General features: G+C 39.9%; 1 protein-coding gene across 1 annotated transcript in view; it reads right to left on the bottom strand.

The window, feature by feature from the left end:
- Positions 1-20396, bottom strand: part of Ophn1 (oligophrenin 1) — a 417268-nt gene that overhangs the window by 223494 nt on the left and 173378 nt on the right. Inside the window, exon 5 of the mRNA XM_008844367.3 lies at positions 14250-14321. Coding sequence (XP_008842589.1) covers positions 14250-14321 — 72 coding nt within the window. The remainder of the gene's footprint in view (positions 1-14249; positions 14322-20396) is intronic.

The raw sequence follows: 20396 nt of genomic DNA on the forward strand, positions 1-20396 counted from the left end.
TATTTCTTGTGTGCCTACATTTTGACTACATCATATAAGATTACATAGGAAACTTTCTATTTATAGCATCATCCAGGCACTTAAAATATTTTACATTTTAGAGGATTTTGAATTGCTGATTTTCAGAAAAGGAACACACAACCTGTACTACATTAGAAATAAGAAATCAAAGAGCCAGGTATGGTGATGCTCTCTTTAAGGCCAGCATTCAGGAGGTACAGGCAGGTGAATCTATGAGATCTAGGCCAGCCAGGTTTACATAATGAGTTCCAGGCCAACTGGGGCTGTAGGGAGACCCTCTGAAAAGGGAGAAAGAGGAGGAGGAGGAGGAGGAGGAAGAGGAGGAGGAGGAGGAGGAGGAAGAGGAGGGAAATCAAAAACCCAGAGAAGTTGGGTTATTTGTTGTAGTCAATCTTCATTACTAATTTGATTAGATTTAGAATAATAGAAAACACATATCTGAAAGTGTCTGTGAGGGTCTTTCCAAGAGAGGTTCTACTGAGAATGGAAGATGCACCATGAGTGAGTGGTACTTTCCCACGGCTGGTATCCCAGATCGAATTTAGAAAAGGAAATGAACTGAACACAAGCATTCATTTCTCACAGCTTCCTGACTGAGAAGGCAATGTGACCAAGCCACCTCATTTTTCCACCACTGCACCTCCCTACAATGATGGACTGTACCCTCAACTGTGAGCAAAATAATCACTTATTCAAGTTACTTTTGCCACACATTTTGTCACAGCAATAAGAAAAGTAACAAATACACTTGCCTAAGCTCAACAGCTAGTCAGTTGAAGACTCAAGATACAACCTAGAAAGCCTTGCTCCAGAGTCCATAGTCTTTATTCATTTATTTATGTGAAGTGTTTGCAAGTATGTGCATACAAATACAGGTGCCTGCAGCGGACATAGGGTGCGTTGAATCTCCTGGAGCTGGAGTTAACAGGTGGTTGTGAGCCACCCAATGTGGGTGCTGGGAACCAAACTCATGTCTTCTGGAAGAGAAGCAAGTGTTCTTGTGCTGGATAGCTTTAGTTGTCAACTTGACACACCTGGGTATAGGGAGCCTCAATTGGAGAATTTCCTCCATTGGACTGGCCTATGGCCATGTCTGTGGGGTATTTTCTTGATTTTTGAGTAATGTGGGAGGGCCCAGCACACTGTGAGCAGGTGGCAGAATAAGTTTTTCTGTACTGTATAAGAAAGCAGGGAGAGCATGGGCCAGGGGAGCAAAGCAGTAATCAGCATTCCTCCTTGGCCTGTGCACAAGCTCCTGCCTCCAGGTTCCTGCCCTGAGTTCCTACCTTGGGCTCATTGATGAACTATAACTCGATGAATTGTGACCCAGGGGAGGTAAGCCAAACAAACCCTATCCTCCCCAAGTTGGTATTGATCAGAGTATTTTGTCACAGCAATGGAAAAACAAACTAGAACAATTCTTAACAACTGAGCCATTTCTGCAACCGCCAGAGTCCACAGTCTTATGTAAACAACACCATACACTGGCTAGAGAAATTCACAGATGAGGCAAAATAGTAAGGGAAAATCTTAACAGACAGGAAGGCCCACACATGAAGACAATCAGAAGCAAAAACTTCAAATTTTCCAACAGTCACTGCTTGCTTGTGTGGACAAGCAAAGCTGAGTTTTGAGGAAAGGCCAGCTTAAAAACAATATTGTTTATTAGTTTTTTTTCAAATCTTTTTGAAATTACAAAATACTCTGAAAAAGTAAATGTTTAAAAACTAAACACACCCAAATAGTCAACCCCAAGATGAAAATGTAAAATATTATCAAAAACCTTTGACTGTCATCTTATGTCCAACTCATTTTCACTAATAACACCAGCCTTCAGTGGCCAGTATCCTGACTTCTACACTATCACTTAGTTTGACTTCTTTTTGAGCTTTATAGAAATTGATTCAGATGGTATATAGTGTCTTGAAACTTTTAATAGAATATTTATTATTTTTAATTGCATGTATTTGTGAGTCTGTGTGTCTGTGTATATATGTATATGTAAGTGCAGTGCCCAGGAAGACCAGAAGAAGGTATCGGATCCTCAGCACCTAAAGATACAGGTGGTTGTGAGACACCCAACATGGGTGCTAGGAATCAAACTCGGGTCCCCTGCAAGAACAGAGAGTGCTTTTAACCCCTGGCCCATCTCTCTAGCCCCTTATAGGACTTTTAATTTATGTATTTATTTTTATTTTATGTATATGACTATTTTGCCAAATGCCCACAGAGCCCAGATGAGTGTGTCAAATGCCCTGGGACTGGAATTAGAGGTGGTTGTTAGCTGCCATGTGTGTGCTGAGAACCAAACCCAGGTTATCTTCATGAGCAGTCAGTGCTTTTAGCTGCTGAACCATCTCTCCAGTCCTACAGCACTTCCTAGAACTCCATCATGAATATGTCACATTCAGCCATGTGATAGCACACAACAGCACTAGGTCATTGTTCTGCTAATCATAAATTAATGAAAATTTGCCACAATGTATTTATCCATCAAACTTTTCACTGGCATTATCAATTCTTTTGTTAATCCTCCTGCAGCAACCCCCAAAAGCTGGGTCCAAAGTTCTGTATGCTAGTATTATAGTTTGACTTTTTTCCTTTAGGCATATGTTCACCAAATTGCTGTGTTAAAATAGAGAACACCTTGGCCAGGTAGCAAGGCAAATAATTTTAATGATAACAAGGTATATAGTAATGGAAATGGAGGTATAGACACTTCCTAAAAAAGTAGGGAGGGGAGTACCACAGGACCCTCACCAGGGAGTCCAACTATTACTCCTCCCTGTCCTACCCCAACATAGAGTGATGTTGAGAGATCCTAAAGTATATAAGAAACATAAGGTTAACTAAAGGGGGTGCTGATTTCCATGATTTAGCCTCTGTGTGGTTGTATTTATGATTTGGTGGGTCTTTGAGGTGATGCATCTCTTTGGAGGTCACCCATACTCCTGTAAGTAACTCCTGTATTCTGTAAATAACCACAATATACTCATTGGCTCACCAAGTTGGACTCTGCCCTATTATTGGTTCCCCATATGGGATGGACAGACAGTAGTACACATCTCCCCAAGAAAAACTAACTCAAAAGGTAGAAAGAGCAAGGTCTTTGGATAACAAAATTCTGATTGATACTCTGTATTTTTAATAGCTATGTGTCACTGGACAAGTTACTTGGCCACTATTTATCTTGATTTCCTTACCAGTAGGAGGCAGATAATAATAATTAATGACTATAACATATGTCAAGTACCTAGTAGACAGGAATTATTATTATGAAGCTTTCAAAGTACTTGTTGTTGACTTCAAAACCATTTATGGATTACTGTCACATAACTTAGCTCTCAGAAACCTCGACTATTTGAATTTCCCTTCCAATGCATTCTAGTTATTGGCCACCAGCACCAAAATATACAGAAAAATTTGAATGGAAAGGATACACGGAGGTAATGGAAAAGAAAGAACCTGAAAGAGGGGGATAGTAGGGAACAGATGTTACCAGGGGGAGGTGGGGAAAGTTGGAGTGTTCTGCTGGGAGGGGAGGAGGGAGGGACATTCAGGGGGCCACAGTGAGAGGGAGCAGGAACTCAGGAGAGGGGGATGGTGGGAGGCAGGTGTTATTGGGGGGAAGGTGGGGATAATAGGGGTGCCATGACTGGAGAAGGAGGAGGCAGGTCAGATAGGAGGAAGAAAGAGTGGAGGTCAATGGGTCTTAGGGGCTAGGGAACCCAAAGGGAAATGTGATACCCTTGAAATCCCCTAAGAAATGCACACACAGTATCTGAACATTAGTGAATATATATATATATATAAACCTGGGAGTTGTATGGAAAGGAACACAGTGCCAGACAGGAGAGACCTCCCTTTGATTGTTTGGTGAGAGTGGTCCAAGAGACTCCCAAAATAACACAGGCTATTGCTAGAGCTCTTGGTTATCTCCCAGAACTAGGAGATAAGACCCTACTGCTGAATACAGAACATACTTTGGATACAGAACTTGGCGCAATGGAGCAGGAACTGACCTGGAAGCCTTCTACCCGAAGTTTAGCCCTCATAATACTAGATGATACTATGCAAACTGCAAAAGGAGAAAATCAGTGTTCCAACCCAGCCCTGAAGCCTAATAACCATAACGATCAGCATAGCAAACTACCTCTGTGGGTGCAGTAGTGGCACTGCTATCTGGGGCATAATCAGTAGCTATTTAATTGGACTTAAAGCCCCCTAAATGAGAATGAACTCTTGGGTGACACTGTAAACACGGCCAAATACACATGGTTGGAGAGGATAAAGATCCTGGGAAAACCCTATCTCTGTCATATCTCTAGGCAAATGAAATTTCTTACCATATGCTAAATATAGATCCTTATATTTACAGACAAATATAAAATATACCACTCATCAAAGAAGCTTCTTTTTGCAACAGATGGATGTTACTGCAGAATCACATATCTGGTCAGACACAGAGAATATAGTATGTCTGAGCGATGCCCAGTCCTAGATGACACATCTATATTTGAACCTCTACATCTAAGGCTCATGGTACATAGTAGAACAAGGGGTAGAAAGAAAACTAGTGCATCCCTCAACTCTCACCAGTTTCCTTATACAAAAAAGTGTGAGGCACACAGAAGGCCACAACTGGCCAAGCTTTAAAGAATAAGAGACCGCAGAGTGTATATCCTTGGATAGGACTCCTATATTGAACCTCACCCACCCATGGCTCAGGGACCATTGCAGAAGACGGGGCAGAAAGATTGTAAGAGCCAGGGCTGGTTCATGAACACAAAGAAGCTAAGGCTTTCAGGCCACTGGAAGTTTGTACATATGAACTTGTGTCAGTGGTGTCATCGAGCACAGGACCCATGCCAACTCAATTAAACAAGGGCCCAAAAGGGAGGAGAGAGATGAGTGGTGGACTGGTCCTACAGTGAGAGCTGTTGGAGACTGATTACTGCTGGGCGAGGGAGAGTAGGCCTTACTTACAATCTCTAGATAGGCTAACTAGACTCCAGTAGATGAATTTGCACTGAAGGACATCTGGGTACAAATGCTTGACTGGATAGGACTTAACATGTATGGTGGAATGCATGAGGTCCAGTGGGGGGTTGGAGAGGCATAGCTGGGGAAGGGCGTCTAAATTTGATTAATAACTGTTGTTTGGAATGTACAAAAGCTCAATACAAAAATTTAAAAATTTGAAATGCAAGTTCTTGGAAGATACGGATGGGTATTGGTAGCGCCATCCTTCCTCTGTCTGCAAGGTCACACACTGACCTTTAGAACGCAAGTCAACACAAACACCTTTGGCTTTATTTGCTCGGACTGTTTTCTTCATGCTTTGTTCCACCTTTTGAATTTTTTCCAGAGCAGGCCTTTTTCTTAAAATTATTTCTATGATCTCCATTCATGAGGAACAAACGGCAAGAAGACTGACAAGCCCAGGTTCCACTGGCAGTGGCCTCTTGCCTGCCACCTACTGGATGAGAATATACCATATCACAACTATGCCAGCTCCAACTGTCCAAGGGGAGGGTTATATGAATACTCAGATATCTTAGATGGTTTGGTACTGGTCCCACCAGAAATCAAACAAAGTCCTAATTCTGGATCTGTTACTCTCTGGCATGGGTATCCTTAAAGATGAAATAAAAACACCAGGCTGTGGGCAACTCTGACAAGAATAAAATAAATGTGAATCAAAGGGTACAAATACTTTCCCTGTCATGTGTCTAGAAGGGATCACTGAGTCTATCGTGCCATCTCTGGCAGTCGTCTAGCATTTTACACTGCAAGATGAAAAACCCATTATGAACAGAGCTAAACTAACCCTTGTTTGTCAAACTTGATCTTGGGTCAGGGGATAGAGAAATTACACAGTAGGTAGAAGAGAGACAATGCTAAAATGCATTTTCCTAATCATTTGACAGCTAAAATGTATAGATTCCCAAATTTCCCATGTACTGGGACTTCTGAGAAATGTGAAAGAGGGAAAGGATTGAAGCAACAAGTGTCTAGGGTAAGCTGGGCATTGTGGTGCACACAAGTACTTGGGAGGCTGAGGCAAAAGAATAACTAGAACATCAAGGACAGCCTGAGTGGTACAACAAGCATCAGGCCAGCCAATGAGTACTACATAGCTAGGTGCTGTCTCAAAAAAATAAAATCAATAACAAACTAGCAAAAGTATAAAGTAGGTAAACAAAGCAAAGAACTCTATGCCTAACAGTCAAGAAATTGTGAAGGAAAAGGGAAAGATCTTTATTTTGGTTTGGTTTGATTTGTTTTTTTGAGACAGGGTCTTATGTAGTTCGGGCAGCTATAGCCTCAAATTCCCTATGTAGCGAAGATGACCTTGAACTTCTGTTCCTCCTGCCTCTACTGCCTGAGTGCTGAGATTACAGTTCAACACCACACTTGGTTTATGTGGCACTGGGGATTGAATCCAGGGCTTCAAACTGCTCAGTAAGCACTCTACCAACTAAGGGTGACAATCTTGCATTTATTTGCCACTGCCATTTGTTGCTGTAAAATAAATAAAATGACAGACACTCAGAAGATTTCACTAACAGTTTCAGAATGTATTAGTCCTGTTACAAGTTCTAAACAGAGAAAAGTCTATGTATGGCAAACAAAGCATTCTGTGCAACGGGGAGGTAAAAGAACATACAGTCACTGTATTAGTCACTTTTCTGTTGCTGTGGTAGAAATACCATGATCAAGGGAACTTATAAAAGGAAGAGTATATTTAGCTTACAGTTCCAAAGGGGCAAGGGTCCATCATGGTGGGGAGGCATGTCAACAGAGGTGGCTGGAGCAGGAGCAGAAGCTAAGCTCTCATATCTTCAAGCAGGCACAGGAAGCAGAGAGAGACCGGAGACTCAGAAAGGTGAGAACTCTCTAAGCCAGCCCCCAGTGACCTGATTCCTCCAGCATGGCCACACCTTTTAAGACCTCCCAAAACAACACCAGCAACTGGGGACAAAATGTCCAAATACTTGGAGTCTATTGTGGGCATTCTCAGTCAAACCACCACAAGCACCAACATCTTTATCTTACAAAGCTACATACATAAAGTGATATAGCGGGCTATGGATGTAAGTCACTACATTCTTACCCAGCACATTTGAGACCCCAGGTTCAATCCCCAGCATGTTTTGAAAAGTAAAGTTAATTAAGAAGTATATTGTATAAAATTCACAAAAAATGAATTAAAAATTATTTTTTAAAAAGAAGTGAGTTTAATCCCGAGCCAAAATAATCAAAAGAAAAGGAGAGAAGAAACAAATTAATAAAATTAGAAAGAAAAAGTAGTTGTTAGAACAGGTCCAGTACAATCCAGAGGGCCATTAAGAAATATTTTGAAAATGTAAAATGCTGGAAAACATAGAAGAAACAGGTAAATTGCTAGACATAAATACATATTAAAATTAAATCAAGAATATAAAAACAATTTGTTTTTTGAGACACAGTCTCATGTAGTTTGGGCAGCTAAAGCCTCAAATTCCCTGTGTAGTGAAGATGACCTTGAACTTCAGTTCCTCCTGCTTCCAAGCAGACTCATAGTAAGTAACAATATTTAAGCAGTAATAAAATGTCTTCCCACAATGAGAAATATAGGAATAGATGGATTCAATGCTGAATTCTATCAAATCTCTCCCATCCAATTACTATCCAGGCTCACCGCTGCAGATCAGGCATGTTCAGTTTTAAATATACAAACACACACACACACACACACACACACACACACACACACACACACAAACGTGTACGACCCAGGTTTGATTCCTAGCATCCACATAGCAGGTAACCACCATCTGTAACTCCAGCTCCAGGGGAATTCAGTGCCCTCTTCTGACCTCTGTAGGCTTGCACAACACAGGTGCTTTTACATACACACAGGCAAGACACTCATACACATACAATAAAATAAATAATAAAAAAACAAACTATTTTTTAAAATATATCATTTAAATCATGTGTTCGATGAAATTAGGAAGGGATTCATGGAAAGGGAAGAAGAGATCTTAAGGTAAGGGAGGTTAATTAAAGTAAGTAATGGGAAAATGTGACAGTAAAGCAGAAGGGCAGGCTATTTTGGAGGAGCAAGCTGGCCAGCAAGACAAGCGAAATAAGGTTGGAGTGAATACAAGTTCACTGCTTTGTATGGTAACGTAATTTTTTTTTCTGGGTATGGTGGTGCATGCCTTTAATCCCAGCACTTGGGAGGCAGAGACAGGAGGATCTCTGAGAGTGCAAGTACAGCCTGGTCTACATAGTGAGTTCCAGGCCAACTGGAGCTACAGGATGACCCTGTCTCAGAAAGACAAAAAAAAATTTTTTGAAGGTTTTCTTTAAAATAACAGTGCCTAGCACATATAAGGCCCTGTTTTGATCAATCACCACAATACAAAACAAAAAAACTTATTGGGAGCGTGTTGCCTGAAATCCCAGCACTAGGGAAGCTGAGGAAGAAGGATCAAACCCAGCCAAGGCTATAGATTAAGACCTAGTCTCAAAACAACAAAAAAGGAACAGAGGTAACCAACAAAGTAATTAAAATAACGTTATCATTATCGAAAACAGAAAACATATGGGACTGGAGAGATGGCTCAGTGGTTATGAGCATTGGCTGCTCTTGCAGAGGACCTGGGTTCAGCTCCCAGCACTCACATGGCAGTTAACAACCATCTGTAGCTCCTACACCCCCTTCTGACCTCCATGGGTATTACACAACACAGGTACACTTAAATGCAAACAAAATACTCATACACATAAAATTAAATTAATTTTTTTTAATTTGAAGAGATACACAGGGGAAATAAGGGGGGAAGTGCAAACAATGATCTATTGGGGCATCTCTGAACATGGGCATAACTGAACACTGGCCATCACAGAACACAGGTTACTGTGGTCACCTTCAAAGGCTTGACCCAATCATGGTGCACTACATCAGAAACATGGATGAACATATTTTTGCCTTTCCACAATGTCAGAATTTATTGAATAAAAATAAATTCACAAAGTTACTGCAGTTTCAGTCGTCCCTATTTGCTTTCTATGACAGCTCTGCTGAGGCCAACACAGATACTTTTATTCTAATTTTAATTACTAATATTAAATATCAGATCACATTTCACACTACACAGTAAATATATCCAAGTCTATAGCCATATGAATACATATTAAGTTACAGAATTTCTGTAAAGGGTTAAAGAGGCAAGGAGCTTCAAATAGCTTCAAAAGCTTGAGAAGCCAAAGTTGGAAATCTGATAGATGTAAAGTTCTCTATATTGATAGGATAATGGATGAAACCAAGCTGCAGAAGAAGTTGGATAAGTGCTATGGCTGCTAACTAAAGGCTGGTTGCTGGCCTTAGAATCAAATTGAAAAGTCAGTGGATTAGATGTAGAGTTGGGTCCAGCACAGAAGCCAAAAGGGTAGGTAGGGCTGGGTCCAGATGAAGGAATGGGCTGATGAATGAGAAGGTGGGCAGGTCCAGATTGGCAAACAAGGGAATGAGCTGACAGCAATTCAAGCAGGCTACATCAACAGCAAGGACCAGCCAAGTTGAAGTCTCTAGGACAGTTGGGAGTTCTCTACATGTTGGTCCTAAAGTCATAGACTGGGTGGTCAGTGTTATGAGGGTTAGGAGGGGCTACTGCCATCACAGTACCTCCTTATGAGTTCCACGTGAGAGCAGTTACATGCTTTCCTAGGTGTGCATCTGTTAACTTCTTGGGTCTGGTCTCCTTGATATGATTTTCATAGTTCCATATGCTCCACATTCTCAATTCACCCTGATAAATTTATAAGGTGGCACCCTTTCTACACCCCTAAACAAGTTATTTTTTTTATTCTATGCTGGCAGACAGATGGTGACATTCACATTTCCATCAGAAGGGAGTCAAAATCTGATTGTAAAATGGAGTCTCTCAGGGCATAGCAGAATCCGAAAAACCAGTTTCACACAACATGGAATAACTTAGAGCAGGCCGTGTTCTGATCCCAACAACTTACTCTTGTCCACAGCTACAAGTGCTCTTGGGAGACCTGCTAAAGTATATAGGAGGTGCAAGGTCAACTGCAGGTAGAAATCCAGTAATGCAGCATCCCTAAGGTCATCACTCATAGGACTCAAGTGGTATGGTTTTCATGAATCATCACCCATGTTGGAGAGGAAATTATTGGTTATGCACTTGCCTTTGAATCACCCATGCTCCAGTAAGCAACCTATCATGCGTGCTCCCAATAGCAAGCCCAGTAAACTCACTGATTCACCTAGCTGAGCTTGTATGGAAGTGTTACTTTGATCTGTAGTTGATGCCCTATCTGGGATCAATAGAAAATAAGCACAACATATCTAGAGTTCACTGCTCTTATTGTACACAGGAAGATTATATCTTACAAAATGAAATAACCCTTCCATTTACAACTGGGATAACTGAATTCAAATCCAAGCAATGCCACTCCTGGCCGAGTGATCTCAGATACCATACCACAATGAACCTCAGGGTCCTCATCTGTTAATGGGGAATAGCAACCTCTACTTTCCAGGATTATTCAAAGGTATAAGGGAGAACATACATCTGTATATGCAAGGCCAGGCATAGGACAAAGATAAGATAGAAAAATAGGAAGGGGACATGACAAGGAAAAGCCCCTCACCCTAAGATCTAGTCTTTTCTGCTGTCTGGGAGTCAAGGAACTTCAGTGCAACTCATAAAGCCAAAAATTATCTGTAAAGATAATGTATGATTTTCCCAGGACCTCACAAATAAGAATGTTAAAAACAGTGACTGAACTATGCTTATTCAGGGCCAGAATTTTTGTAATTTTGAGTTCTACCACATTAATACTATTCTCTCATCTCTAATTCTCAACAGTGCACCTCAAAAAAACTACTTTACCATTTCACTGAGAATAGAAAATACTCTATGAGATGTAAGTACATCAGCTCAAATATTTTTACTTAGCGTGTAAACTTTGCTTAAACTTTAAGCTTTGCTTAATCTTTAAACCTTGCTGTAAATTACATTGCTGAGTAATGTAACTTTAAAAGCTGAAGGATCACATAAACAGCCAGCACAAGGACAATTAACCATGACTATCTCGAGAAGCCCCCACCCATGCCTTAGGATTATGTTCAAATATTTTCCTATATGACTCTCTGATTAAATAGTTAAAAGTTTACTAACTTTGCCCCACACTAACTCATTCTGAAATTCTTTTCTGCAACATAGTCAAAGATCTGGCTTTACCTGAGTGTAAGTTGCTAACGGAGAAGGAAATTCCTCAGGCTACCTCTGGCAGTACTGGGCTATTTCCCTGTTGCCAGTAACAGTGCCTATCAACAGCTGGTGAAGTTTCAATACCAGCTAACAACAGTGTATTCAGTTTAGGTCCACTCAGGATATAGTATGCATTAACACGAATTATTACAGAAACTAGAGAGATAGCTCAATGCATAGGAGGAGCATTTCCTGCTCTTCCAGAGGACCCAGGTTTTGTTTCCAGCATACAAATGATGGGTAACACCCATCCATAACTCCAGTTCCAGGGGATTTCATGCCATCTTCTGGCTTCAAGAGCACCAGGCACATGCATGGTGCACTTACATACATGCAGGCAAAATGCTCACACATAAAATAAAAATAAATAAAATCTTTATTTTAAAAAAGCCAAGCATGGTGGTATATGCTTTTAATCCCAGCACTCAGGAGGCAGAGGCAGGTGGCTCTCTGTGAGATAAAGGCCAGCCGGGTCTGCATAGCAAGTTGCAAGTCAGCTGTGACTACAGGGAGACCCTGTCTGATAAAAATTATAATAAGCCAGGCCTAGTGGTGGAGACCTGTAATGATAGCTACTGTGGAGGCTGAGGCAAGGGAGGATCAGAAATTCTAGCCCTGCCTAGACAGAGTGAGTTCAAGACCAGCCTGAGCAATTTATTGAGAATCTGGCTCAAAAGAAAAGTATCAATAAAGGGCCGGGCATGGTGGTGCATGCCTTTAATCCCAGCATTTGGGAGGCAGAGGCAGGCAGATCTTTGTGAATTCAAGGCCAGCCTTGTCTACATAGTGAATTCCAGGACAGCTGGGGCAACAAGGAGACCCTGTCTCAAAAAGCCCCCCCAAAAAACTATTAATAAAAATATAAGGAAACTCTATATGGTCCCCTAAGACTAAATATAATATTCAGGGCAAACAAAATTGGATGAGGATCAGACCTGGCTGCGAAAGTGTTGATATAGTGCTAGGTACTAATGAAATCTGCTTATTTGGCTTGTTGGCCTATACTCGTCATCAGCACCCAGTACAACAGGTATGCAGAGAGAGTATGAATGCTCTAAGGTGTACTTGGCTTCACAGGGTCAGCGTGGCTCAGTGGGAATCCATTAGGCATGAGCAGATTATATGAAGGCCCAGCAGAGGGATCTTATACTTCATTTTAATGCTTCATGCACCACACAGGGCCCAAGGAAGGGGGATGCTGCAGAGGAATTCTAGAGTACAGAATAAGTGTGGAGTCAGATATGAGGGTTTCACATCATGCGACCTCTTCATCCTCTTTAATCAATACTAGATAATTGTAATATAATTTAACAAATGGTGATTATTTTTACACTAGTAATTTCAAAGTTTCTTCTGTCCTTTGATTATATTCTTTCCTCAATTAATATTAATATTAATTAGACTCCAGACGAAACTAGTAGGATACATAATTCCTGGACTATCTAGACTATATGCTATGCTTGACTGCTGGCCATTCCAAATAATGCTTATATAGACCGTACTTGATGATACCAAGCTGTAGGTATGTGCTCACTACTCAGTTTGTCCTTTCTTCTCACTTTCATTTTCCTTTTTAAGTTAGGGATGGGAATAGAACCCAAGGTCTGAAATATGCTAAGCAAGCATTATAATGCTGAGCAATACTCAACACTCCTTTTCATATTCATTATGCCTTGAGGCCCTTGAAGATTCTAACTGACCTAACAATAACTCTCCTGCTGCATTCATATTCTTTAGCAAAACTGATTGACATTCATCAGTGTTAGTCTGCACAAGAGAGAAACCTTTGGCTACATGCTAGATATAGGGAATAGGCCTACACGAGGCTGAAAAGTTTAAACTGAAAGTATTGAGATTACTTTATGACACATTGAGTAATCAGAGGTCAATGGAATGATGAAGCAGAAATTATCTGGTAAGGACTGTACGGCAGACCTTTCTACGATGATGGAAATGTTCTATGTGTGAGCTGGTCAACAAAATAGCTACTAGCCACATGTGGCTACTGAGTACTTAAAATGTGGCTAGTATCACTGAGGGCTTAAATTGTTAATTTTACTTACATAGCATCAGAATGGAAGGACAAACTGAGCATGGTTGTACATGCCTATAACCCAGGCAGTCAGGAGGCCAAGGCAGGTAAAACACGAGTTAGAGGCCACCTAGGCTACATAGTAAGTTCAATGCCAGACTGGACTATATAGAGAGACACTAACCAAAAATAAATAAATAAATAAAATTGAAAATTAATGGACATCACAGATCTAAACAGCATGACTTAATAGAAAATGTGGTTAGGCATGGTGTTGTAAACCTGTAATTCCAACATTAGGGAGTCTAAGGAAAGAATATCAAAAGTTCTAGGCCAGCCTGATCATCATGAGACTCTTAAAAAAAGATCTGAGGCTAAAAACACCCTCGGGACCCAACCCAGGCAATTGACACTAACTATGTAAGTATGTAAGTTTTATCATTTTATTTGTCTTATACAAGCTTCAGTTACCTCACTCTCAGATACTCCAGGGTTGTTGAGATTGCAGAATGAATGTAAAGCACCTAGTTCAGTGACAGTTATTATTAACATGGACCTCATTTTCCAGATGGAGCAACTGGAATCCTAAAAGGAAAGTGACTTATCCACAGTAACACAGTTAGTTGGCCACATAGCCAAGACCTAATTCCAGAATTCCTTGTGTTTTTGACAGTTTTTAGACGAAGTCTCATGTATAAGAGAGCTCATTTTAGAGGTCAGGCTGGCCTCTAACTCCCTATGTAGCCAAAGATGATCTTAAAGTCTTGATCCTCCTAGACATCTTGTGGACCCCATAATTTGAATCATAAAGTTAACAATAATCTTCGTAGAATGATAAACAAATGCCCAAACAAATGCCCAATTATTATTAAAGATAATATAAATATAAAACAAAAATGTACCTTCGTGAAACCTATTTGCTCCTTCCGGAAATTTTCCAGAGGCTTGATCAACAAGTCACTAGCATTTTGAACCTAGAGAAAAAGAAAAACACACAAAAGAACTTTTAGGTTAACAAGATTCAAATACAAATTTCCCTGTTCTTAGAGTATTTTCTCATAATACATCATCCTGAAAAATATTAACTGGGGCTAGGTAGGGGTACAGCTCAGTGGTAGTTGACATTTTTCTCATGTTCAAGGCCCTGAGTTCAATTCCAAACATTGAAACAGAATGCTAACATTTTTTAAAACTTTAAAAAAATTTTTATTTATTTTTATTTTATGTGTATGCATGTACTGCCTGCATGTAGGTAAGTGTACCCATGTTGTGCAATGCCCACTGAGGTCAGAAGAGGCTGTCAGATCCCCTGGGACTGGAGTTATGGACAGTCGTTAGCTGCCATGTGGGTGCTGGGATTTGAACCCAGGTCTTCTGCAAGAACAACCAGTGTTCTTAATCGCTGAGCCATCTCTCCAGCCCCCAGAATGCTAACATTTTTTATTGTTTTTTTATTTATTAGATGCTTTCTGAAAACCAAATGTGTTGAAGGAAGGAACATAAAAGACAGTTTTTTGTAACTGTTAAGAGTAGTCTGACTGGAGAGTTAATCAATAAATAGCTAGAATCTTGTCCAGTAAAAGATATGGGAGTCTGAAATACACAGGGAAAAGAGAAGGGAGAATAGTAAATACATGAAAATGCCAAATACACCAAGAACAAACCATTTCATGTGAGGTAAATGAGTTAGCAATAGGATAAGTCTTGGGATAAATCATTTCCAGTCCTGATGTGCTGTATCATAAAACTAGTGCATTTCCTTTAGAACTAGCAGAGTATATAATAGCATCACACAAAATACTAGAAAAGGCCTTCAGCTCACCTAAGGCTACATGCTCAGAAGCTGATGTGCATAGCCATTCTATGTTCAACAAACACCAGCACTCATAGGTTCTGGAAACAAGGCTCTTCCTACATAGGCAGGTAAAGATATACCAGGCTTTTTTTTGTTTTTGTTTTTCACTTAAATGTCTTGGTACGTTGCATCTGTGCAAGGCCAAAGTGCATTGGGTTTATCTGGTGTTGAGAGTCAACACCATTGAGATCTCAGACTAAGTATCTGAAGGGCTGGCTTTTAGATCTACTGCAGTAATGTTGATCAATTCTAAGAAAAGAAAAAACATAGGGCTCTTCTTTGAAGGAAACAAAGAATCAGTATGACAAAATATATCTTTTTAACAAAAAATAGAAGTCATTAAAATACATTCATCAGATTTAAAACAAGATAGGGTTATATTTGACTTTTTCTGAGACTATATGCATGAGTATTTGCATTATTTCCATTTCTTCCAGTCCCCCTCCAACTCTCCCATATCATCTCTCTCCTTCACAATCTATCCTCTTATTTGATTATTATTGTTACACACACACACACACACACACACACACACACACACATATTTTCTGACTCCTTTTAGCGCACACACTGAGTCCTTGCAGTGGTGCTCCTGTGTACTTGTGTTTAAGGGCTGCCCATTTAAAATTAGACAACCTTTCAGGGAGCTAGTCCCTGGAGAAAACTGATTCACCCTCCCTTCAGCATTCACTGATTACCTGTAGCTCTTCATCTTGAGGTGGAATCTCATTAAATTTTTCCCAAACAAATTGGCAAGTAAACTGGTTTTGCTATTATGCAGATCTTGTTAGGCTATCACACTTTGGAGATTTCATGGGTGTAGCTTCCCTGTCATGCCAAGAATGCATCAAATAGCAGTAGGTGTCTTTTCCCTCTAGCTTTTACAGTCTTTCTGCCACCTCTTCCATGATGTTCTCTGAGCCTTTGATGTAGAGGTTGCAATGTACTAGAAACTGTTATACTGAGTGAGGTAACTTGGACTCAGAAAAATGAGTGATGCATGCTCTCACTCCTAGTTCCATAAATCCTTAGACATGAGTATATACCCTGATGTAACTTCAGGAGCCAGGAACATGGAAAGGAGCCACAGGGGTGGAAAAGAGAAGAAGGGGCTCCAGAGAGTAGGAGAGAGGAGTTATCAAGTGGGAAATGGAGAAAATGGGGTGTACTTTAACTGGGGAGAGAGGAGAAAGGACGAAGGCCTATTACAGGGGGAGGGAGAAGAGAAATAAAGAACACTTAGGTGGCAGGACTGGAGAGAGAGCTTAGCAGTTAGGAGCACTGACTGTTCTTGCAGAGGACATGGGTTCAATTCCCAGCACCCACATGGTAGCTATGAATCATCCTTAACTCCAGTTCGAGGGGAATCCAAAGCCCTCTTCTGACCTCCTCAGCATTGCACGACATGGGTGCACTCACATACATGCAGGCTATACACTCATACACATAAAATAAAAATAATAATAAGGATAGAAAATTTAAAAATGAACACTTAAGTGGCATGAAAAAGCAAAGTAAAACATTATTTCATAAGCCTACTGAAAAATATATATGTGTGAGTATATGTGTATAGTTGAAGGATATATAACAAAAATTATGGTGCCAGGTAAGGGAAACCTCCCTGTGATTTGTTGGTCAGGGTAGTCCAACAGAATCCCAAAAAATAATATAAGCTACTGCCACAACCCTTGATTGCCCCACAGAAATCAAAAGTAAGACCCCATTGCTGAAGACACAATATACTTCGAACATAGTACATGGAGCAATTGAGCTGGAATTGACCTGGAAGCCTCCAGGTCAGCTCTCATAGTATCAGAAGATACTACATAAGCTGTCAAGAGAAAAAAAAGAACAATCAATAATCCTACCCAGCTTTAAAAAATCTACCTACCAGAACAATGACTAGTCCAGCAAATTATCTCTATTGCTACAAGAGTGGCACTTTTATCCTGGGGGTAATCAACAGCTGTCTAATTGAACTTAAGACCTGCTGAATAGGAGACAATCCATGCATGGTGCTACAAACATAGCCAAATACTCATGGTGGAGTGGTTATAGTCCCTAGAGAAGAACCTAGTACTGTCACTTCACTAGACAAATGTAATTTCTTACTATATTCTAAGTACATATTCACAAGCCAGTGTAGCTCTCATCACTCACCAAAGAAGCTTCTTTTTGCAACAGATGGAGACTATTATAAAGTTCCATAACTGGTCAAACATAAAGAATATATGACTGGAGCTGGAGAGATGGTGCAACAGTTAAGAGCATTGGCTGCTCTTGCAGAGGACTTGGGTTCAATTACCAGCACTCACATGGCAACTAACAATCATCTGTAACTCCAATTCCAGGATATCTAACACCCTACTCTGACCTACACAGGCACTGGTCAACATGGGTGTACCTACCTACATGCCAGCAATACACTCATACACATAAAATGAAAATAAAAAAACAAAACATTTTTAAAAAAGAATAAATGAAAAAAAAGACAGTGACTTTGAGGTGCCCAGCCCTAAGTGATACATCTATAATGCAATCTTCATTTTTTAACCTCATTTTTAAAAATGACAAGACTACAATGTACAATTCATGTGAGCTGTTCAGTGCAAATGAAACAAACCAGGTGTCTGTGATTTCTGTTTTATTTCTGTTGGCCATTACATTTAGGTCTTTTGCTTTGAGACAAAGAGATATTCCCTTTGGACATGACATAGTCACTATACTAACAAGTATATTCAAGCATATTTATCTTAAATATGATCTTCACCTGAATTGTAAAGAGTGTGCTACATTGTAGTCTCCTAATATGTTTATTATTTCTCTTGAAATATTATGAACTACTTAAAAGTGTAAAAAATATACAGCTACTAAAACAGATTGCTCTTTCTTTTTTTAGTCCTGTGACAGGAAGGGTTTCAGTTCTTTCCACCTGGTTAAAATCAGAATCATACAGAATAATACAGAAAATTACCTGTAATTTTCAAATTAAATATTACAATTTTGCAATCCTGTCTTTCAAAATCCATTTTATTTTCATCAGTTCAATATATTTAACTAATTATTTTAGGTATTATCATTATATAAACTCTTCCATGTGTCAGAGATGATTTAATCTAAATGGTGAACTGCTAACAAAACTTGTACATTTTACAGTAACTCAGAATTAATAAGAAAACTAGTTCACCAGTGTTTAGTTTTATATTGAGGTGCTCAGGTTGGAATAAAGTGGTCTAAAAAGCTACACCGAGTTATGGACTGAGAACCTGGCTAAGTGATAGTGTCCATTTTATAGGTGCAAGGTCCTTGTTTTGATGAACAGTAATACAAAAATGTAGAAGCAGAAAATCTGTTCTATCTAGTTCTGAATTCTGCAGACTAAGAAGCAATCTTCAAATCAGGTTTGGCAGCAATTGGAATGTGGATGTAGGAAGATTTGAAGTTCAAGGTCATCCACTGCCACATAAGTGCTAAGTGATAGTGTCCATTTTATAGGTGCAAGGTCCTTGTTTTGATGAACAGTAATACAAAAATGTAGAAGCAGAAAATCTGTTCTATCTAGTTCTGAATTCTGCAGACTAAGAAGCAATCTTCAAATCAGGTTTGGCAGCAATTGGAATGTGGATGTAGGAAGATTTGAAGTTCAAGGTCATCCACTGCCACATAAGTTTGAGGCAATCCTGGGCTACATGAGACTGTCATTTTCATTTTGTTTTGTTTTAAAAGTCAATTTCAACATACCAGAATAAAACATAGAAATCTGAGCATTAGTATATATTTTATCTACATGCTGCATGTACCTCCTGTTTTGTAGTCTAGAAAGATTCAAGCTTTAACTAAATAAGCATGCCCCTAACAACCTTTATGTGATATCAACCTGGTTATCCCTGACATTCTGATCTACTACGGTTTCTAATCCTACCTTCCAGTTCACTCCAACACTGCTAACACCTAGAAAGAGATACAAAATTAGATATGAGCCAGGTATGGTGGTCCAGGCCTGTAATTCCAGCACTAAGGAGGCTGGGGCAGGAGTATCACCATGAACTCAAGGGCAGCCTGTGTTCAAAGCCTATTTACAAAGTGAATTCCATGTCAGTCTGGGCTATAGTGTGAGACCCTGTCTCAAAAAAGAAAGAAAGAAAAAGAATAGAGGAGAAAAGAAAAGACATGCAGGAAGAAACCATCTGACCTTAGAGAAAGAGCCACTCTGTATAAGTATCCTGATCACCATTGTTCCTATCACTAACTTTTTAAACAAACTTGTCATAATACAAGCCTAGAGTTCTAAAATTGTGCAATCACTTCCTATCCCAGCTGCCTCATAAAAACAGATCTCGTGTTTAAGAAGACTTCCAGAAGCTGTCTGATTTTCAATTCTCATCACAGCTCTTCTCATCTACTAGATGTATGAAACTTTTCCAGATCCCATTTGGTCCTATTCCTATAAACACCTGCCTTTCAGGGTGGCTCTTAATTTCCCTCCATCTGAGTGTATTCATCAGCCAAAGAAAAGTCCATGCATTCATCCTCACAGACCTGTACCTCTGTAGAGCTTTTTCTACAGAGGACCTAATTCATTCCAAAACTCTTAGTGATCCTTCATCCAATGAAAACTACACAGAGAATTATCTAGTCCAACACATTCTATACTTCACTGGATTGTGGATTATATGATTTTAACTTTGTGTACATACTTAGAGATAAGTGAACTCACAGATCTCATACAGGGAGGTTTTTTTTTCTTTATTATTGTGGCAGTCTTAAAAAATATGGCCACATCCATTTTCCACTACTTGTCCTTCCTGTGAATCTAGTCAGCCTATCTAGAGGTCTTTGTTTTAGGAGGGTCAGCTGTTCCTCATCTAGCAGGAATCGGTTGTCAATATTCCTTTGGATAAGAATGGGGTCTGCTGTTCAATTTTCCAGTTCTATGCTGGGTTACAATCTGGGAATCCCTTTGGCCACCCTGGCCAACAACTCAGAAGGAGGTATTGCCTGTCTGGCATTGTTGCTTGCTATGTAGCCTTTAGCTATACATATGGTCTCTTATGAAATTATATTGGCCCCTTTAATCTTTGGTTACACTTCCCTTTTGGGTGTTTAAGGCCACACAGTTGGTCCAGATAAACCACTTTATTTTTACTCTTAAGGTCGTTTAAGGATCTGTTCCTCAGGGGTCACATGGGCTTGG

Source organism: Nannospalax galili, unplaced genomic scaffold (assembly GCF_000622305.1).
Source record: "Nannospalax galili isolate Female #2095 unplaced genomic scaffold, S.galili_v1.0 scaffold280, whole genome shotgun sequence".
Lineage (NCBI taxonomy): Eukaryota > Metazoa > Chordata > Mammalia > Rodentia > Spalacidae > Nannospalax > Nannospalax galili.